Source organism: Chlamydomonas reinhardtii, chromosome 12 (genome assembly GCF_000002595.2).
Source record: "Chlamydomonas reinhardtii strain CC-503 cw92 mt+ chromosome 12, whole genome shotgun sequence".
NCBI classification, from domain to species: domain Eukaryota; kingdom Viridiplantae; phylum Chlorophyta; class Chlorophyceae; order Chlamydomonadales; family Chlamydomonadaceae; genus Chlamydomonas; species Chlamydomonas reinhardtii.
In genome coordinates this window covers 804,975-825,947 of record NC_057015.1, presented here as the reverse complement: position 1 = coordinate 825,947, position 20,973 = coordinate 804,975, and the positions used below count along the sequence as shown (strand labels likewise).

General features: G+C 65.7%; 4 protein-coding genes across 5 annotated transcripts; 1 reads left to right on the top strand and 3 right to left on the bottom strand.

The window, feature by feature from the left end:
• Positions 1-352: 352 nt before the first annotated feature.
• CHLRE_12g495952v5 (uncharacterized protein) lies at positions 353-3,076 on the bottom strand. The gene is made up of 3 exons (XM_043068000.1): positions 2,551-3,076; positions 951-1,596; positions 353-878 (listed from the first exon to the last, which is right to left on the bottom strand). The coding sequence occupies exons 1-2, from the start codon at positions 2,754-2,756 to the stop codon at positions 1,581-1,583; spliced, it is 222 nt and encodes a 73-aa protein (XP_042917999.1). The 5' UTR covers positions 2,757-3,076; the 3' UTR covers positions 353-878; positions 951-1,580.
• CHLRE_12g495951v5 (uncharacterized protein) lies at positions 354-6,326 on the bottom strand. Of its 2 annotated transcripts, XM_043067999.1 has the most exons (11): positions 6,283-6,326; positions 6,100-6,162; positions 5,703-5,750; positions 5,203-5,360; positions 4,871-4,887; positions 4,454-4,531; positions 4,083-4,146; positions 3,802-3,892; positions 2,841-3,527; positions 951-1,596; positions 354-878 (listed from the first exon to the last, which is right to left on the bottom strand). In XM_043067999.1, exons 1-9 carry the CDS (start codon positions 6,289-6,291, stop codon positions 3,453-3,455), a joined length of 603 nt encoding a protein of 200 aa, XP_042917998.1. In that variant the 5' UTR covers positions 6,292-6,326; the 3' UTR covers positions 354-878; positions 951-1,596; positions 2,841-3,452. The 2 variants fall into 2 exon arrangements, with proteins under 2 accessions (XP_042917998.1, XP_001700546.1); XM_001700494.2 differs by lacking the exons at positions 354-878; positions 951-1,596 and having other exon boundaries at positions 3,123-3,527.
• Positions 6,327-6,426: 100 nt separating this feature from the next.
• On the top strand, positions 6,427-13,432 carry CHLRE_12g495950v5 (uncharacterized protein). Its single transcript, XM_043067998.1, has 13 exons — positions 6,427-6,794; positions 7,191-7,298; positions 7,675-7,755; positions 8,176-8,329; positions 8,736-8,914; positions 9,214-9,366; positions 9,614-9,703; positions 9,893-10,012; positions 10,380-10,974; positions 11,202-11,322; positions 11,477-11,519; positions 12,055-12,081; positions 12,333-13,432. Exons 1-13 carry the CDS (start codon positions 6,705-6,707, stop codon positions 12,936-12,938), a joined length of 2,367 nt encoding a protein of 788 aa, XP_042917997.1. The 5' UTR covers positions 6,427-6,704; the 3' UTR covers positions 12,939-13,432.
• Positions 13,433-13,434: 2 nt separating this feature from the next.
• On the bottom strand, positions 13,435-20,936 carry CHLRE_12g495900v5 (uncharacterized protein). Its single transcript, XM_043067997.1, has 11 exons — positions 20,327-20,936; positions 20,022-20,124; positions 18,328-19,898; positions 17,919-18,145; positions 17,475-17,688; positions 16,838-17,139; positions 16,295-16,637; positions 15,653-16,068; positions 15,440-15,491; positions 14,685-15,095; positions 13,435-14,521 (listed from the first exon to the last, which is right to left on the bottom strand). Exons 1-11 carry the CDS (start codon positions 20,696-20,698, stop codon positions 14,129-14,131), a joined length of 4,404 nt encoding a protein of 1,467 aa, XP_042917996.1. The 5' UTR covers positions 20,699-20,936; the 3' UTR covers positions 13,435-14,128.
• Positions 20,937-20,973: the final 37 nt, after the last annotated feature.

The following is a 20,973-nucleotide window of genomic DNA, read 5'->3' as shown; positions in this document are numbered from 1 at the left end:
CACACACACACACACACACACACACACACACACACACACACACACACACAGAGTTGTGGCAGAGGAGTGAGAGGAGGCGGAGAGCTGGCTGCTACTGGTGTGCTGCTGGTTACTGCTTCTGATTACTGTGTTTTAGGGAGGTGGGCCGCCAGGGTGAACGGAGGCCGACCTCATGTACAGTAGCTGGGTGCTGCGGTGCTGTGGTGTGGCATCTTATCCCCATGGTGTCTTCTTGTAGAACAAGATGTTGCTCTCCGATCCATGCTTCTTGCGGAGTCGCACACATGGATTATTAAGCTAAAGTTCACGGGCAGCCCAAGGCAAGACATTCTGAAACTTTGCACACGGAACTGACCCCCAACCTTACACGCTTGTGTCGCGAGACGCGCTTCTGTGACACCATAGGTACTTACTTTGTTCACTTTACAGCTTTTCTATCCTTCCATCAAGCAGCGTCACATCACGAGTTCTTTGGCCATATCAACGAGGCTCCTTTCCATGTGCGTGTCATCGAAAGAAACAGAGACACTGAGAGACCTAATGCCGAAGGCAACTCATCATACCTCACGGAGAACCCTCACATCCTTCTGAAAAGCCTTCAGGTTACCGCATGCTCTAAAGGAAACCGCTTACTTCCCAAAAGACAGCAGATGAAAGAAAGGCTTGCTATCCTTGACCGCCTTGCTCAAGTGCTCAAAACCGGTTGCAAGTAGGTGCTGCCCAGCACCTTCGCTGGCCATATGACCCTTCAGACCGTCCTCGAAGTGAGTGCCCAGCACACCCGCAGCTTGTACGAAGCCCTGGCTAGACACGTAGCTAGCTGCCACAAAGCCCGCGGCTATGATGCCCGGGCCAGCGACGACCTTGAAAACCTCCATCTGTTATCGTGTAGGAATACGCAAGTTGTTAGCGATGCCCACACAATGTCAAAAAGGCAAGGTTTCGCGCACCTTCTTTCGCCTCCTGCGTGTGGCATGAAGCCCGATAAGCGTGGTGCTCACAAAGTAGTTCTAGTTTCGCAGGATTGGTTGGGCTCAAGCGACTGGAACAAGTTGATTGTAGTTGATTGAAGGAGTCAAACGAAAAGGAGTTTCGTCGTCGGCCAGCTTATGAGCATGAGCATTTACATGGCGTCGTAGTCCATGCGGCCCCACTAACTCCTTTGAGTCCGGAGGCGCATATAGCAGAACAAAACAGGTTCAGTCCGCTCAATCGCCCCGCAGAATGCTAGCACGCAGAGTCTGCAATGAGTACAGGAACGCGGCTAATTTTCTAGAAGTCATGCTTAGCACAGACGTCTGTGCTAAGCATGACTTCCTTCACACAGTTACTATTGATACCATATGCCACTCTTAGCTCTGTGTAAGCTCCACGTTCAAGCAAGACGTAGCCGCTTATGATATACCCCCGCCCCCTTCCATCTGGTAAGGCGCCCTTCGCGTTGACCAGCAAGCAAAGGAGGTGGAAACGAGTTTACCTTGGTCATACTCGAGTCCTTGAAAGCCTTCTAGCAGCCTAGCAAGCACCCGCGAGCCCGCGTCGCAAAACGAACCCGCAACATCTGCAGCCCTCCCTGGAATTCACATTTTGCTGCACCTGAGACATATTGACACATAAAGAAAAAAACTGCAAGCCCGATTCCACTTGCGCGCCATGCACAACATGGACAGCGACTCCGACCCCAGCGCCTCGGAGCGCAGCAGTCTGGCCAGCGATGATGATAGCGACGTCTGACATGAGCTTGGGTTGCGGGTGGGCCACAGCGAGCAGGAGGAGGAGCAGAATGGGCGGACGCGGCAGAGGCCTTCGCCAGCGACACAAGGTTTTGCACAGGTTCGTGCCGAGTTTTGTTCCTAGCGCTTCTGTCCTGCAGCACGCGGCGCAATGGGTGCAGCTCAACGATGCGTGCGTAGGTATGCCCCAGAGTCAGCACACGTGCATAGTTTGGGGCAGTTTGGGGAGCGGCATGTTGGCAAGTCGGGAGATGCCTGGGGAACTGGTCAGGGACAGGCCGGTGCCGGCCGGGTTTTGCATGGATGAACGTGTCAGCACATTGCGTATTATCAAGTAGCATTGGAGTAAGCCGTTGCATAGCAGGCCAGTCTATCGGGATTCTTGTCGGCAGACGGATGGACACGTCCATGTCTACATGTCAGTCGGTGAAAGTGTGTTCCCAAGGCGGATCATTTTACATAGCGATAGATCTCACCGAGAGCAGTCAATTGGCACCAACCTGACAAAAAACTAAGGGATTCTGAGGGGTTTTTGGGGGGTCGTACGGCTGGGGGGGTTGGTTGGTCGCTTGGTCGGGGGGTCATGGGGTCAAAAAAGTTTGTTCCTACCCCCCCCCCCCCTGCACCGTCCGCCATGTGTCCTGGCAGTACAGCCACGTCCCGCTGTCAAGCACAAGCACAGCCGGCAACAAACCAACAGCAATCAATCCCGCCGCACGCCGTGCCACGCTATGCTCGCCAGCAAAGACCACAAACCAGACACCGGCAGGTCACAACCTGCACGCTGGCGCCGCTGCTCGGACAGCGCCGCGCTCGCCTTCTCAGCGTGGCCTGGGCTGCCCCCTGTGCTATGCACATGCATGTCGCCACTGCTGGGCCCAGGGCCTGCGCCGCCGCCAAGGCCCTGCGCCGCCGCCAGTTCCTGCACCGCCGCCCCGGAGTCGCCCGGCCCTGCGCCGCCGCAGCAGTCGCCAGGCCCTGCGCCGCCGCCGCAGCTGCCAGTTCCTGCGCCGCCGCCGCCATGGTTGATGCGCTGTCGGGCCTCAGGCGCAGCGCCGAGCAGCGCGAGGCTGACCAGAGTCAGGCCGCGCGGCGGGAGCACCTCGCCAGGTTGGGACGCGTGTCCGTGCTGCCAAGCGTCCGCCTCGCAGGCCCTGATGTGCAATCGAGTTGCGGGGTGTATCGTGCTGTCATGCACGCCCCTCATGGCCCGGAGGTGAGGCGACAGCTTCACTCGTGGTCCAGTTCAACCTTTCACGCGTCCGTTGGCAGCATTTCCAGCCGCTTGGGCAGTGAGAGGTTACTTGCCATGGTTGCGTTATGGGTTTGGATACCAGCAGCAGATCGCTGAGACTATCTTGATAGACAAGTATGGTGGGCGAACGTGGTCGCGGAACTGCTACACAAGGTTTCACGTTCCAGCTGGTGCCGACGCTGTCGCGCCGCCGGCCGCTGCTGTTCAGACATATGCTTCCACTGCCTGTTACAGCACCCCAAGCAGGGTCCGATCAACACACCCCTTACAGCCTTACAGCCGTGTCACAGCCACAGCCCGAAACTCGGCTTCACCATGCACATCACAAATTCAGCTTCATGCCGCTTTTGCCGCGCTTCACCCGCTGCTGGCACGCTGCGACACCCCTCCCCACAACACGCACGTCCGTCATAAACATCACCCTCAGCTGCGTACACCGCTACTACGGTACTGCCGGGGCCGCTCTACAGCTCGCCGCAGGCAGCAATGGTGATGGGCTCCACGGGGCGGTCGCCGCGGCCGGTGGGCGAGTTCTCCACCTAGTGTCCGGGCAGGGGGGGGTCCATGCATGTCAAATAAGACGAGAAGGCGTAGCCAGGAGCGAAGGTACAGATGTCACGTAGTCGTTACCGGGGGGTGCAGGGGGTGCAGGGCGGCACGGCGGCGTGGGACTTTGGGCCCAGCACAGAGCACACGCCTCGCCCGTATGGCCTGCCTGGCCCTCGCCATCTCTCCATCAGCTGCTCCTCGCCAGCCCTCCTGGGCCTCCCGTCCTTCCCTCCCTCCTCTCCCTCTTCTCCCTCCCCCTCGCACCTTGGCCACCACGTCCAGCCCCTCCACCACCTCGCCGAACACCACGTGGCGGCCGTCCAGCCAGGGGGTGGCCACGGTGCAGATGAAGAACCTGACAGGGGGGAGAGGGGGTGGGGGGGCGAGGTATCGGTCACGAGTGCTCGACATGCTGTGCGACATTGGTTGGACAGGGCGGGGGTGGGTGCGACAGTAATCGCCAAGCCTGTTGAACAGAAACCGTGGACCTGCAGCCTGGTGCCCTGGTGGCTGGTGCGGTGGCGGGTGCGGGGGCTGCCACTCACTGCGAGCCGTTGGTGTTGGGGCCGGCGTTGGCCATGGACAGGATGCCGGGGCCGGTGTGCTTGTCTGTGGGGGCGTGGCGGAGGAGGGGTGAAGAGGGGAGGAAGGACACAAACGCTGCAGCACTGCAGGAGTAGCCAAGCAGGCCCCTCAAGCGCTGGTAACAGCAGCCGTGCCGCTTGCAGTGCCGCTGCCGGCCAAGCCACCTAGCAGCACACACCCCGCGCTGCCCATTCCCACCCGCGCACACCCGCCTGCCCCAGCCTGCACCACATCGTGGCACAACCTACGCCACCTCCCCTCGCCCTCCCTGTCCATCCCCTTCCCTGCCGCCTGCAGCCCCGCACCCGCACCCGCTCCCACTGCCACTCACACTTGAAGTTCTCATCGTTGAAGCGGGCGCCGTAGATGGACTTGCCGCCGGTGCCGTTGCCGGCAGTGAAGTCACCGCCTGAACACACACATCACACACGACGGGGTCAGCAGCGTTGGGGTACGTGTGTGCAGGCATGGGGCAGGACCAGGCCGGGCCAAGAGCACGTGCCGCGGCCTCACATGTTTTGCACCAGAGCCCACAGCACGCAATACACCTGAATGGACGCGCCCGGCCCTCTGGTTTTGGGTCAGCCCCGCCCCCGCCCCATTCGCCCGCCCAGCCAGCTGCTAGGCCGCCGACACAGCCGCCCTCCCGTTCCCCCATCTGCCCTTCCCGGCAAACCCGCACCCACACCCACACACTCTCCCGGCGGCAACTGGCCCGCTCTTCCTCCCCGCCAACCGACACACGCACCCTGGATCATGAACTGCCTGCGATGCGGATAGAGAGGCGAGCGGCGACACGGGACACACAGAGTCTTCAGCGGCAGCAACAGGGATGTGCGTGGCGAGCTCGTCCACCGACCGTGCACCCCCGAGCACACAATCCGATAGCCGCTCACTGCTTCCACTGCCCACACGTCCCACAACCCAGCAACGCCAGCGCCGCGTCCTCCCTTCCGCAACACCCGCAAACATGCCAACCGCCCACCGTGTCGAACCCTTCCCCCTCATGCGCTGATTAAACCAACCACCCGGGCCCCCAGCTGCGCTGCTGTCTCGCCCGCCGGCCCTCCGCCCGCTCACTTGATGACGCGGTGGAAGACCGAGCCCTTGTAGCCGAAGCCCTTCTCGCCGGTGCACAGCGCGCGGAAGTTCTCCACCGTGTCCGGCACGTCGTTGCCGTACAGGCCAATCACCACGCGGCCGGCCGAGTTGGCGCCGATGTTCACGTCGAAGTAGACCTGAGGGACGGGCCGCAGGGTGTGTGGTGCGGTGGAGCAGGCAGGTTCATGGTGGGTGGGTGCGGGGCGTGAGGCAATGGAGGGGCGGGGGCTGGGCGCTAGTTGCGTCGTGAAGAGAGGGTTCGTTGGCAGGCACCGCTGCGCCTGCACCGGCCGGCGGTCCCACTGCCATGATCGGCAGGCCCAGCACTCGCTCCAACACGGCCAAGGCCTTACAGGCCAAGCGCTATGCGGCAACACCCCATGTCGAGCCGGTCCTCCCCGCGGTCCGCCTGCCTGCCCGGCCGAGCCTGCTGCAGGGTACCGGTGTCCCCAGTATACCGCAGCTGCCAGGCCGCTCACCTTCTTGGTGACGGCGGCGGGGTTGTGGGCCGCACGCACAGTCACGGCCTGTAGGTGGCAGAGGGGCACAGGGGGTTCCAGGTGAGGTGAGGCAACATGAAGGGGGATTTCAGACGGAGGTGCGCACGGTCCACACACGCCCCGGAGGCGGTGGCCATTCGGGCGGACCCAGAATGCCCAGGTGCCCATTTGACAACGACCACCATACATGCTGATAAAATGCAGCGCAGGATTTGTGCGCTCTCGGGTGAGCTCGCCGCTGATACCATGTGTGCTAGCCACAAGCGATCTCCGGAAGCCAGCAACTTGCAGACGATGACTACCGGGCGTGCTATAACTAATGCGCGCATGTGCGCCATACGAGACATTCCAGATCGCCCGCCGGCCGCATTCTCACCGCGCGACGAGCGGCCGTGGCAGCGCGGCAGGCGGTGCGCGCCGAGACGCGGGTAATCGAGCGCTGCATTGGCATCAAGTGAACAAAGACTTAGCAAGCTAGCATGAGCAAATTGAATGGCGCTGAAGCATGTTGCCGACACCGGTGGCATACACACAACGCTGTCCGCGTCTGCGCACTTACAAGGGCCATTTTTACGAATGTGAAGTGAATGTAACACAATAACCTTTACGTTGGGGCCTTGCACTGTTAAAGAGGCCGCAGCAATGGGGATCGGCGCATTGTCTCCGCTTTCCAGTCCACTCTGTGGTACCTTTGTGGCTTTGATTAATTTACAACACTTAATCTTTACAGTGGTATTGCATTGTCTGAAATTCATATCGTGTAATCACCTGGTCAACTTTGCTGTTTTTGCATACAGGTCACTGAATATCGCTCTGCAACTGTTGCATCGTAAAAATATACTTGTTATATCTCAATCCGTGTGCACTGCGGGAGATGGCAACGTCATGGAACGGTTGACGACAGGCGACAGGATGGCTCTGCGTTTCTTCCTGGAATAGCATTGCATATCCGGACTCAGAGGACAGCTTGAGGTGGCTGCCATGGATGCCGTGGTGGAGTCCCCACCAGGCGAGCCAGTTCGGCGACAACGTGTTGCCTTGGGCCCAGGGCAGCTGTCGAAGCCGGAGAAGGTGTGCTCCCTCGCCCACCCAACCTAAACCGCTTCCCCCCAACCACAAAACAACACGTGCTCTCACTCTCACTCGTGTACTGGCACAGCCCCCCCTGTGGGCACGTACCGTATATGGGTATATGTTGGCACGTATACTGGCGGTACCGGAACGCGGTTGGTGCGGGACTTCCGCGCAGCGAGGTAGAGCGCTGCATGCAGCCGGGGGGCGCCACGCTGCCACCGCCAGCGCCAGCGCCACCTCGGGACTCAGCGAACACATAGCGCTCGCTATCATCCCCACAAAAGCACTCCCTGCCTACCTGCCCGGCTCACCCCCTGCCTGCCCCGCCGCTGCCTGCCCGCCTCCTGCTTAGCGTTCCCGAAATCCCGTGTCTCCCCCACGCACTCCACCCAGGTGTGGTCCTCCAGCTCCACACTCATCATCGGGTTCTACCAGGCGGCGCCGTACAGCGATGCATTCCGCATCTTCTATAAAAAGAGTGGCAGCGTGTTTGGCACCCAGGTGTGTGTGTGGGTGGATCCAAAGGTTCGGTGGGACGCACTAGGTTCCTGGGAGACTCGGGATGGGGGGTAGTCGGTCCAAAGCCCGAAATAACTGACACCCAGCAGGGAGAGGGGGGCTACATGGATGGGAAGGCAGGAGGGGTGGGTAGGTGGCTATGGGCTTGGAGTAGGGTGGGAGCGCCACTCGCCAATCACTGGGCCCGCACGCTGCAGCAGGAGCCCTACGGCTCCCTGTCATGTCGCCCACCCCCGCGCCATGGCAGCCACGGCGTGCCGGCCCCCTGACAGCCACCGACCCAGCCACCAGCCACATCCCACGCCGTCGCACACACGCACACACACTCGCCCCGCCGCCCGCGCCCCCGCACCCCCAGGTGACGCTGCAGCCCGCCACCATCCTGGGGCCGGAGCTGGCTGTACGGCAGCCGGTCACGGGGGAGGTGCAGTACTTTGAGGTGCGTGTGTGTGTGTGTGTGTGTGTGTGTGTTAGGGAAGCGACAAGGAGACCGGAAGACGAACATGTCGAGACGCGTTCGAAGTTGTGCGAGAGGCCAAGGGGCTAGCCAACCCCCAAGCCAGGTTTCTTTGGCTCACCAGATACATGAAAGTAGGGAAAGGCGGTAAACCAGAAGACGCATGCCGGCATGCGCATACGGATGAGAAGGAGGGCGGGATATGTTTGCTCCAGTACAAGGCACGAGTACAAGGGCAAAGCCAGCTGGCCAGCATGACCCCGCGGGGCGCCTCACTGCCACCCCGGCCCTTCGCCGAGTCCACATCTCGGTGCACTTGACACTGAGACACACCGACAGACACGTACCGCATCTCACGCCGCTGTGTGTCTCCTGCACATGCGCACGCACCTCCCCTCGCAGTACGAGATCAAAAAGCTTAAACCCAGCACGCAGTACGTGATCAAGATCAAGACCAGCGACGCGGGCGAGTCGGCGGAGGTGCGCTCCGACAAGATGGGCACGGTGAGCTACGAGGAGGAGCGCACCCGCGACAACGACATGCGCAACTTCGTGGGTGAGTGGGGGCGGCCGCGGCGTGTGCGTGTGTGTGGAGGGGGGAGGGGCGTTGGATTTCCATTTCCACCATACCTAGTCAGTGTCCCCCGAAAATATCATATCAAGGCTAGCGGGTACTGCTCTGAACGCAAGGTGGCCGGCAGGCAGTTGTTCAGGGACGGGTTGCGTTGGCCATCTGGGTTCAGCCGCCCAGCTGCGCCCTCCCGGTGGCGCTGTGTGTGCTCCGTGCCACCTCCCACCACCCCAAACCCTACTTACCCCAGTACCAGCCCCATCGAATCCTCCATGCATTCATCTTAAACCTGCGCCCATCCGGGTACCTGCCACTCTGCTGTCGGCCGTGCTGCTAGCCCCCGTCTCCGCCTCTCCTGGCTGGCTGATTACGCCCGGCCCCGCTTCTGCAGGCGCCATGGTGAAGCTGGGCGAGTACGACGGTCTGGTGCTGAGCTACGCGGCGGGCAGCGGCATCTTTGGCATCCGCATCCTGCAGCTGGACGACCTGGCGGCCAGCCTGCAGCTGGCGCGCCTGGGCAGCGACTACACCGACAGCGGCGTGCCCGTGCAGGCCTACACACTCAGCCAGGTGGGTGCAGGCGCGTGTGTGCGGGTGCGGGTGCGGGTGCGTGGGCTGTGCGTGGGCTGTGCGGTGGGGCCTAGGCTGCGGGAGGTGCGGGTGTTGGCCCCAAACCGGCGTGTGTCCCGGGGCTAAAGGCAGTGGGTTGGTGACCACGCTCCCTCCTACCGCGCCCGCATGCGACGTCCCCCCTCTACTAAAATGGGTTTGGTTCAGTTTGGGCAGGCATTAACAACTCCCCCCCACCCGCACACCCCAACTCATGCCCGCCACCCTTCGCCGGCTGCCTACTTTGTCCGGACCCCCAGATCCGGTTTGGTCGCTGGGGCGGCGCCATCACCGGCAGCAAGGTGGTGAACGAGGGCGAGCTCAAGTGGCTGGTGGCGCGGGCGGTGCAGATGGGGCAGAAGAGCGAGGCGGCGGCGGCCTTCGAGGCGGAGAAGAAGATGCTGCAGACGCAGGTGGGCAGGGCGGGGGCTAGGAGGAGCAGCTGAGGTTCAGCCAGCTCGTGTCGATTGTTGGTTCTGTGTGCACGGCATTGGGTTTGGACTTTGGAGGTCTGGGTCTGGCAAGGGGCTGGCTGGTCCACACCCACCGTCGCACTCTATTTGCTTTGGCTGCCTGCACTCTTCCCCATCCGCGTCATCCGCGCCGTGCCAATCGCCGCCCCCTCCCCGCCCCTCCCTGCCCCTCCACCGCCCGCCCCAGGTTGAGCTGGTGGCGACCAACCTGGACTCGCAGTGGGCGGACCGCTTCCGCAACCTGAGGCTGAGGGCCTTCGCGTACGCCCTCATGCTGGTGAGGAGGGGTGATGGTGGCCGGGAGGCGGGGTGGGGAGGAGGTGTCTTTCCGCCAATCCCAAAGAAACCAGGACACAAGACCAGCCCACAGACGGAGGTTGTAGGGACCACCCCAAACACGGCACACGCGCACCCTTTCACCTCTTCACCCCTTCATCCTCCCGCTCATGCGCGCACGCCCACGCAGGCGCTGGTGGCTGTTTGCGGCGGTCTGGCCATGTGGGGTCTGCTCAGCCGCTCGGGGCGGCGGCACCGAGACCTGCTGCAGCAGCTGGCGGCGCGGGGGGCGCAGCTGGCGGAGATGGAGGTGAGGGCGAGGGGGGGGGAGGGGAGGGGAGGGCGAGGGGAGGGGAGGGGAGGGGAGGGGAGGAGTCTACTCCTATCCCAAGCAAACCAGAATCAGGAGAGGGGGAAGACTGGCCGGGGCAGGGGGACTGGTGAGGGTTTCGGGCTTGCTTCCGGAATCAGTAAAGGTTGCGGAGGTGCGACAGGCAAGGGGCAGGGGGGGAGGCGGGAGTAGCTGCGGGCGAGGACTGGGACTGGGTTTGTCACGGCCGCACGGGCTGTGTGGGCTGTGTGGGCTTTGTGCCCCGCAGCGTGGGCTGTGTGCCCCGCACCACCGCCACCGCCCTCGGCTTGCATGTGCGGCTACCCCCACCGACCCACCCTGTCAGGCTGAGTTGGACATGCTGCACCTGTACCGAGTGTCCCTGGAGCTGGACGTGGAGAGGCGGGTGGCGGCGGGGGCAGGCGCGGCCACACTGCGGCCAGGCGGTGACTGGGACCCGGCGGCGGCAGTGAACAGCAGTAGCAGTGGCAGCAGCAACAGCAGCAGCAGCAGCAACAACAGTCGTACCAGCCGCAGCCTGCGCAGTGTGGGGCTGCTGATAAAGCACCTCGCGGAGCGAGGCAACGGCACAGCGGACGGCGAGGCGGAGGCCGGGGGTGGGGAAGACGGGGCTGGGGAACGCGGCGGGGGCGGGGATGGGTCAGAACCCATTGAAGCGGGGCCAAAGGGCGGCAACGGGGTTAAGGGCGCAGCTGCCGGGAGTAAAGGCGGCAAGCAGGGCCGCAGCGGCGGCGGCGTCGCAGGCTCCAGGCGGGGGGGCAGTGGCAAGCGGAAAGCACCAGCAGGAGGCGGCGGCGGCCGGCAGGGGCAGGAGGCGGGGCTCCCTGACGGCGATGGCGGCGGTGGCGGCGGCGCTCGCGAGCTGTGGGGTCTGCCGCATGCGGCTGTGCGGCGGGCCATGTCGGGCAGCTGGGGGCCGGGTGGGTGCGGGGGGGTGGGGGGGGGCCGGGGGGCAGAAGAGGAGGAGGGGCAGTGGGGCCTACACCTGAGGGGCTGTGGTGCGTGCGGGGGAGGGCCAGAGAGCTTGAAGCCGTGAGAGGGGGCGGGCACACCGTGCCTGTGCCTGATGGCGCTTGCCCACCCTGACCTGGTCCGGCTTCGCGCCTTACGTGTGCATGAGTGTGACTGCGTGTTTGTGTGCGTGCAGGAGCCGCGGCGGCTGCAGGCGGCGGCGCGCTGGCGGCGGCCCACGGCCACCCGCCTGGAGCCGCAGCTGCCTCCTGGCTGCCAGAGGGCGGGCAGGACGAGGAGCAGCCCGACGCGTGGATGTGGGTCATGCGTGCGTGCATGCGTGTTGTTGCTTTGATGTATGTTCCTGACGCCCTCCCGGCAACACAAATTCTGATGCCCTTCCGGCAACATACACATCCCGCGATCCTAATGCACACCCCCTCGCACACGGCCGCCCGCCTCCGCCCGCAGGTTCATCCACTACGTGTCGCACGTGTACGCCACCCACCTGCAGGTGCGTGCCCCCGTGCGTGTGTGTGTGTGCTTTTGTGTGTGTGTGTGTGTGTGCTTGTGTGTAATTGCGTGTGTGTGTATGTGCTCGTAAGTGTGTGTGTGTGTGTGTGTGTGTGTGTGTGTGTGTGTGTGTGTGTGTGTGTGTGTGCGTGCCCGTGTGTGCTAGTAAGTGTGTGTGTGTGTGTGGGTGTGGGTGGGTGCATGGGAGGCGTGAGTGCGGGTGGGCGGGTGCACAGGTGTGGGGATCTGGGCTGCGAGCGGGTGCCGCGCCGTGGGGCCGTGGCGCCTTGGGGCCGTGGGGCCGGGACAGCCACCTGGCTGGGCGGGCGGACGGGCTGGCTACGGCCGGACCACGTGGGTTGGTGGAGCTACTCGGTATCTGGTGTCTGTGTGCGTGGCAGGGCATACGGCTGTATGTGCCGCATGCATGTATGTCTGTACCGCATACACGTGCGGGGCAGCCGCAGGATGGGCACACGCGCTCCTTGCCCACACCTTCACCCCCAGTGCCTTGCATGTTGTTTGGCCCCGCACAGGAGTGGATGCAGGTGCAGCTGCAGCGGGTGAGTGGCACAGGGCGAGGGGGCGAGTGGCACAGGGAGTGTGTTGACAGGGGACGTGCCGGGCGAGGGCCTCTTAGGGCTCCCATGTGTATATTATGTGCTGAGACGCACCACAGCAACGTCGTTGTCGGACACATGGACACACACAAACGCATCGTCATTGAACCAGGTCATAAGCTCCTTTTCAAACACACTCCTTTCCACCCGTGCACACTCGACTTACCACCGCCCGTGCTCCCGCCGCCTCCCAGACGGTGCGCCGCAAGGTGAACGACATGCTCCTGCGGGGAGCCGGCGCCGGAGCCGCCACCCCAACTGGCCCCCTCGTTGTGTCGAATGACAGCAACAGCACCGGGGGGGCGGCGGCGCCGGCTGCGGCGCCCGCTCCTGCACCGTCACAGCCGCCCGGCGGTGCCGCCGCCGCCCGCCTGGCGTCGGCTGCTGCCGGCAAGGCCGCCAGGTGGGGCGGTGGCGGCGGCGGTGGCGGCAGCAGTAAGGGCCCCGTCAACACTGGCGGCCGGGGCCGTGCGGCCGGCCGCGGCGGGAGTGCGGGTGTGGTGAGCCGGGCCGAGGGGGAGGAGGAGGTGGCTGCAGGGCGGCGGCACAGGGTGGCAGCCAGGCGCCGTCGCGACGCGGCGGCTGCGTGGCGGGCGCAGCAGTACGGCTACGAGTACGGCTATGACTACGAGGAGGGAGAGGAGGAGGGGGGCGAGTGTGGGGAGCTGGATGGCCAGGCTGGGTATGTGGGTGGCGGTGGTGGTGGCGGCAGGTGCGCGGGCGGCTGGTGTGCGGGCGTGTCGGCGCAGCGTGTGGCGGGGCGTGAGTACGAGTACGCGGACGAGGAAGGGTATGACTAAGAGGTGGGGGCACGGCGTTTGGGAACACTTGGTGATTCTGCACGAGATGCGTTCAATGTGCATTTCATGTTAGCATTCGGCAGCTGCAATGACTGACAAGCTGTTTGAGGTCGGGCATCGTAGGGACTGACTTGGCGGTGACGAAGTGCTGGCCCTGCGGGGGCTGGTGAACGTGTGTGTACTTTAGGGCACGAGAGAAAGGAGCCCGCTACCAAGACCTTGCATGCAGGGCCTGGCATTGTGTCTGTCCAAGGACAAGGGAAGGGGTCGACACTGAATGTTTAGAATTGCAGCATGGCTACATTGTGTATTGGGCGGCTGACAGACGGTACGTCTGCAAGGCAAGCGCTGCTGCTGCCTTACTGTGAGCGGCGCGGCACTCGCGGCTCCAAGGCACCTTTGGGCACACCCATATGCCTTTGAGGCCCGGCTCGGGACTGTACATCAATCTGCTGTGAACATGGTGCGTAAGGGTCTGTTCGGGCCGGTGCGCGGTGCTGACCTAATGAGGTGACGCTCCTCCGGTGTGCCCCCCCCCCGCCTCAGCCTAAGACCTTGCACCCATGCACCACCAAGTCTCAACACACGCGGCCAGCAACCAGCTGTACCGGCCCGGCTGCCCCACACGCCTGTGAGCCTTCGCAGCCTTCCGCAGATCCCCCGTTGAGTGCTGTCACCAACAGAGTTGCGGCAGCAAGAAATCGCAGCAAAAGGGTGAGAGACCGCAATCTGAAGTCACAGGAACAGACACTGCGGAGAAGGAAAACGTGTATGGGTTTGATCACACGGCGGGCCGACCTCAACCACGACCAGCTGCTCATTCGCTGTGGTGTCGTCCACCCAGCGACAGGTGTGAATCACACGCATGTCCCCCGGCACTGCGCACGCGCCGCGTATCATGTGTCCGTGCCTGCATCAGTCCGGACGCCGGAGCCAACGTACGTTACACACCGCAACAGCCGCGGCATCTCATGCGGCCTCTGTCTCCATGCCTGTCAGCCGATTGTCTGTTATCATTGTGTCAGTCTGTCAGCCCCTCATGCGTGTGTCAGTCAGCGCCTCACATGTGTGTGTCAGCGCCTCACATGTGTGTGTCAGCACCTCACATGTGTGTGTCAGCACCTCACATGTGTGTGTCAGCACCTCACATGTGTGTGTCTGTCAGCACCTCACATGTGTGTGTCTGTCAGTCAGCCCAGCAGATCCACGTCCTGGAACACCTCCGCACCCAGGTCAGGCACCCAGCACTCCTCGCCAGCCCACGCCAGGGAAGCCGCCGCACCCAGACTCGAGTCCCCGCCCGCCGCCGCAACCGCGCCGGCCATGGCGCTTGCACCTCCGCTGCTGCTCCCCTCCCCAGCCTGCAGCCCCTGTGGCAACGGCGGCAGCTGCACGAAGGCCTCCGCCCCCAGCAGGTCCCGCAGCACCTCCACTCCCGGCACGTGCGCCCCCGCCTCCAGCAGCCGCCGCCGCACCAGCCGCCCGCCGCTGCCGGTCCTGCCGCCACCGCCCACTGCGCGGCCTGTGCCGCCACCCGGCAGCCCACCACCGCCACTGCTTAGAGCCAGGCTCGCCACCTGTTCCTGCAGACACAACACATCCCGACAAGACCGAGCGCGGTAAGTAAGCATAACGCCGGACGGCATCCGGCTCACGGCCACGAGGCCAACACGCACCACCCCGCCCTCCCGCTCTTGGCTGCAGCGCATGCGCCAGCACGGCACCCTGCCCCACGCCCCCGCCCACCTCCATGTGCGCCCGCCACGCCGCCGCCGCCACCAGTCGCGCCAGGACGTACACGTACTGCGCCCCGCCCACCACCGCCCCCGCCTCCAGGTGGTGGAGCACGTCCGGGCCAGGCACCAACAGCGGCGGCTGTAGTTGCGGCAGCTGCAGCTGTGACGAGGGCGGCTGTGGCTGTAGCTGTTGTTGCTGCTGCCGCATGTGGTAGGCAGTGAGGGAGCTGACTGCGGCGTGTGCGTCCAGGTGCGCGCGCAGGGCGGGGCCGGGTCCGGGGCCGCGCCTGCCGCCGCTCCCTGCAGCCCCTGCCGCTGGCGCTGTCACCGCGGTGTCTTGTCCCGCATCAAGTGGGGCCGTGACGGTGATCGGGAGGGGGCCGTGCATGAGTTGGTCGGCCAATGCCGCGGCCACAAGCGACTGCGGGCGAGGGGTGGGGTGGGTGGGTTGCAAGGATTGGTACAGAGAAGGGTAGCGAGGTAGACAGCAGGTGTGGTGTTGTGCGTACCGATGACCGTGGGTGGGGGTTGCAGGGATGTTTGGAAAAGCAGCATAGGATGCACTGAAGACTGCAGACGAAGTGGGGGGTGTAGCCGTGTAGGGTTGCGTGGGGGTGTAGCACGGACACATGCGTGCGTGGAGGACGCGCAGGAGCACTCGCAGAGGCACATGTGCGGTGGCAACTCCAGTGGCACTAGCCGCCCCTCTGCCCCCTCCGCCGCCCGCCCTCCCTCGCCCCGGCGCCCCTGCCCCTCAGTCCGCACCTGCAGCTCCGTGACGGTGGAGGTGAAGCACGTCGCCAGCTGGGCCACCAGCCTGAGGCGGCAGTAGCAGGCGGCAGTAGCAGGCGGGGCATCAGCAACTGGCAGTAGCAGGCGGGGCATCAGCTAGCGGCAGTAGCAACACTCCGTATGACAGAGGTCCATGCGTTGTTGCCAGCTGTCTCAGCCCACACACACACGCGCACCCGCACCCACCGGGCGCAGTCCCTGTCCGGCAGCGGGCAGTCCAGCCGCCCGTGCCGCGCCAGCCGCCGCAGCGCCGCCGGCTGCCGCAGCACGTGCTCCATCAGGGCCGCCGGCACCTCGCGCACGTCCAGGGGCGCAGCCACACCGCTCAGCAGGGCCAGGCGGCCCCCAGGGGGCTGCTGGGGGCGGTGGGGGTCGCTGGGGCTGGGGCTGGGGCTGGGGCTGGGGCTGGGGCTGGGGCTGGGGCTGGGGCTGGGGCTGGGGCTGGGGCTGGGGCTGGGGCTGGGGCTGGGGCTGGGAGCGGAGGTGGCCACTGTGGCGGAGGGGCCGCTGGGCGCCGAGGCGCCGGCGGAGGCGTGTGTGACGGGTGCCGCCGCGGCCGAGGCGATGTGGTGCAGCGCGTGTCCCAGCTCGTGAAGCCAGGCCTGAGGAGTGAGGGGAGGGGGCAGCCGGGTGGCGGGGTTGGGGGTGGGTGGGTGGGGTGGGGCGCGGGAGGAGTCAGTCGGGTGACAAATCGTGAGAGCGCAGCGGAACATCCTGGCGAACCCCCTCCTGTACTCGATGCGCGTTTGTTTCCCACATCCACCTGACCTTGCCCAGGGTACCGTTATCACGAGCCACGCCCGCTGTCTTCTCCCCCACCACCCCCACCTTGAGGAAGTAGGGGCTGTCGGGCCCCCCGCACTCGGACCGCGGCTCCGCCCGGTACGGCAGCCGCACCAGCACCACCGGCCCCTGCTGGGAGGGCGGGCAGGGCGGCTGCTGCTGCGGCGGCTGGACCTGACGACCCTGGACCTGACGACCCTGGACCTGGACCTGGCTGCTGCTGCCACCACCACCGCCGCAGTCTCCGTCACCGTCACCGTGGTCGCCGCCCACAGCAGCGGCAGCTGCGGGAGCGGCGGGAGCGGCGGCTGCGCCACAGGGTCCGTGCCGCAGCAGGGTGGTGAAGGGGAACTCAGACAGGCGGCCGTGCAGGTGGAAGTACACCGTCCTGGAGGGGGCGGGGTGGAGGCGGGGGCGGGGGGGGGGCGATATGCGTGTGAGGGCGATCGCTCGACATGGGCGGCGGGGCGACCCCCAACCAGCACATCCTCCGCCTCGCATGCACCCACCAGCACCAGGCCGCTCAGCACTGGCGCACACCCCGGTGTCTGCATACGCGCTCACACCCGGCCACCACTGATTCCTCACCCCAGTGTGCTGCCCGACTCCACGCACACCACCTCCGCCTTGAGCACCACGTCGTTGCCCACACCCCTGTCGCCCTCGCCCGGCCCGCCGCCACCGCCGTCGCTGCCGCCATCAGCGCTGTCATCGGGGCGCTGGCTGCCCTTGGCCTGCTGCTGCTGCTGCTGTCGCTGCCGCCGCCGACCCTGCCCTTCCTCCTCCTCCGCCGTCTCTGGCTGTACCCAGCCCGCCGCCTCCCCGGGCGCCAGCGGCAGAGGTCCCACAAGCCCCAGCCCGAACAGTGCCCGACACAGCGCGTCGCTGCCCTGTAAGCCGGAGTGAGGTACATGAAGGAAGTACGGCCGGGAAAGGGGGCTTAGTCCGTCGGCACAGCAGCTGCCTCGACTTCGGCTGCCAGGTTGGTTGATGAAAACGGACCATTTGCCACAGTACACGTTGTTGTTTGGCGGCTCCAAACCACATGTCTGGTCACTTGGGTTCCGGCCAATCCTAGCCGCAAGTTCCCGGATTCGCGTCGAGCGGGCTTCGAGGTCTGTTTCAATGCGGGTTATGATGTTGGTTTCGACCCCAGGCTGGAATGCCACATGTGACACCCTCCCCCTAACCAAAAACCCCTCCATCGCCCCAACCCCAACCTCACTCGCAGCAGCCCCGGCGGCGCGAAGTAGTCGGCGTAGGCGGCGCCCCACCCCGTGTCGTAGCGTGACACCGCCGCCGCCTGCGCTGCCGCCTGCAGCACGTACGGCAGGTTCCACGGGTCCAGCGGGTCCGACTGGGGGTCCAGCTGGGCGCCGCCGCCGCCGCCAGCACTGCCGCCGCGGCGACGCTGGGCGCGCTGCAGTGTGGCCAACTCGCTGGGGGCAAGCAGATGGGTGGAGAGGCAGGAACGGAAGAAGTGAAGACGCAAAAGGACTGGCCGGACGGGTTTGACGGGTGTTGCTGAGAGACCGTACTGGGGCTGACGTGCCGGCCTTGACGCGGCCCATCGTAGCCCTACACCTTGCATAGCCTTTTGGTCTTGTACGCCTGTGACGCCCAAATCGCTGCTTGACCTCGCTGCCCCTCCCCACCCAACCCGACCCACCTGTCGCCGTACTCGCTCAGCCCCGCCGCCAGGTCACGCAGCAGCCGCTCCGCACCCCGCCGCCCGCCCAGGGCACTGCCCAGCCCGCCGCCGCCCAGCCCGCCGCTCACGCCCGCGCCGCCGCCGGGCCTCAGCGCCAGGTCGGACCAGCAGCCGGCGCCGTGGGCCGCCGCCGCCGCCGCCCGCAGCGCCACCAGCTCGTCCAGGGCGCGGAGCAGCGCGCGCGCCTGTGTGTGTGTGTGCGAGGTGCGATCAGTGTGTGTGTGTGTGCGTGTGTGTGTGTGTGTGCGGTCACATCACGCCTTGGTAGCAAGTTGCAAAGAGTTGATGATTTCAACGCGCAGCGCAAGCAGCTCTCCACGGCAGCACTCAGCAGCACCCGCCCACCACCATCCCACCCAGCAGGCACCTGCCGCAGCGGCCCGGAGTGGTACACCTGCCACCTCAGGCCCTCGTTGGGGTGCAGCTGCAGCAGCCGACCTGACACCTCAGGCGTCAGGGCCAGCACCGGCAGCAGCGGCGGCAGCTGCTGCTGCTGCACACCACCACCCGTACTGCCTGCTCCGGACCTGCTGCCACTGCTCCTGCTACTCTGACCCCTGCTGCTGCTGCTGCTGCTGCTGTCGCCACCGGTTGTCTGCCGCGGCCCTGCCTCGCCGCCGCGCTCCTCCTCCTCCGCCGCCGCCGCCTCCGCCGCCAGCTCCGCCGCCAGCTCCAACGCCTCATCCGTGAAGTCCAGCAGCAGCGCATCCAGATCCAGATCCACAGGCACGTCGCCACCTGCGGCGCCGCCGTGCAGCTGTAGCAGTCGCGGCGGCCGACTCACAGGCCGCCCAGACTGGCGCCCTGCTACAGCCTCCGCCGCCACTGCCGCTGGTGCGAACGCCGCTGAGCTGGCGGAGGGGCCAGGTGGCGGCGCCGCCCTCCACCTGGCTGCCAGCAGCAGCTCCCTCGGAGACACCCACTCCACCCATTTGACTGCGCCTCCATGGGGCGCCACGCCCACGCCCTCCTCCCTCCGCGCGGCCCCCGCCCCTCCTGCCGCCGGGTGGTGCCCGTCGCCCGCTGGCCCCGCTGAGCCCGGTGCGGCTGCTGGGACCTGGCGCCGCGACCCCGCTGCCAAGCCCCGCACCCCGGCCTCGGCCCCAGCTCCACGCGTTGCCTCCGCCCCCTCCCCAAACGCCGCCGCTTCCGCCCCCGCCGCAGCCGACCTGGCCTTCAGCTCTGCGTCCGCCTGCTCCACATACGCCTGGGGCAGCCAGGGCCGCAGCAGGGCCCACTGCTCCGGGTGCAGTGCCAGCCGCGGCGCCACAGGCGGCCGGCCCTCCGCCAGCCGCCGCAGCGCCTCCGAGCACTGCGCCAGAGCTGCCTGCAGTCGCAGCAGTGAGCCGTGCGAGTCGGCGCCGTCATGGCTGCTAGCACCGGTGGTGCCAGGGTCCGTGTCGGCGCTGGCACTGCTATGCTCGGCGTCGTTAGCAGCAGCCGATGCCTCTGTTGCTATTGTGTCTGCCACTGCCGCACGGGGCTGCTGGAAGAGCGGCAGTAGCACCCGGCACAGCTGCAGCCACTGGCTGGCTGGCCCCAGACCCGACCAGGCGGGGTCATGCCGCAGCTGCCGCGCCACCACCGCCGCCAGCTGTGCCACGTCTGGCGCCAGCCCCGCCCGGGGGTGTCCCTCTGCGGCCCCCGGCAGCCCCTCCTGCTGCGTCCCGTCCATCCCATCCTTCCCCTTCGCGCGCCCCGCCTCCGCCGCCACCACGTGCGCAAGCGCCTGCCCCATGGCGCACACGTGCTCGTACAGCTGCTGGCCGCAGCAGCCGCCGTACAGCGGCGCCGCCGCCGCGTCCACCCTGCTGGCGGCCGCCGCCGCCGCCGCCCGCCAGGCTGCCGCGGGGTGGAAGTCCGCCACGTAGCGGGCGGGTCGGCGGCAGCTGCGCACCAGCAGCTCGTGGTCGTGCAGCGCGGCAAGCAGGGGCAGGCCTGTTGGCGAGCAGTGACCAGGGTGACAGGGGGCGCATCTTGAATGCATAATACCTGGCATTGAATTGCACTGCATCGCATTGGTTTGGCGTGAATTGCAGTAAAATGAAGTGTAGTACCCACCCGGAGGCAGGCTCAGCATGTGCAGCCGCAGTTGCTGGACGCGCGCCGCTACGCCGTCCGCCCAACCCGCCAGGTCGGCAGGCGAGTGCCAGCCCGGCATGCCCTGACAGACTCAGTGGTATAGCATCAGTGACAGAGCATCAGCGGCAGAGCAACCAATGACAAACAGCAGCAGCATATAGGCTACAACCAGCCATGCAACATATCCCCCCTAGCCACGCGCCCACATCCCCCCCAGCCATGCGCCAACCATATCACACCTCATTGTACCCCACGACCCCGTGTTCACGCCACACCGAACGCACCAGCAGGCCAGGCGAGTTGTCAGCGCATGTGGCTGCATTGGCGTCCAGGGTGCATGCAGGCGCGACAGCCGGGTTCAAGGGCGCGGCCACTGCCACGCTCTCGCCGGGGCCATTGTCTTGAGCTGCCCCGCCTAGCTGCTGCAGTTGGCCGCTGATGGCGGGGGCGGGGGCGGGGGCGGCGCCTCGGGTCGGGCCCAGCAGCGGCAGGGGCGACCTCGGACGCGCCGGGCAGGGGGCAGGGGCCTTGGCACGCTGTCGCCACGCGTGCCGTGCCACGTCGCCGTTCAGTTCAAGCGGCGTAAGGGGGCCCGCCGCATGCCGCTGCGAGCGGGCGCCCCTTGCGCCAAGGGGATGGGGGCCAGCGGCGCGCATGCAGCGGTGTTCTGCGTGTGTGGGTGCTAGCGAGCTTTGCCCCTTTCCGCCCCGAGTCGATCCCTCACTTCAAGCATCCGTTAAAAGCGCCTGTCTCATGCTGGGTATAGTACTGGATTATGCCGCCTAAGCAAGACAGCCGGACGCAGTTGTTAGAGGGGCAATTCTGTCAGGAAACGAAGGCCTTGCAAAATGGCCCCGGTCTGTGCAATCAAGCTGTATGATCATTCTGTAATGTTCATGTGCAAGAATCCTGGCCTCTGATCGCCGGGCAA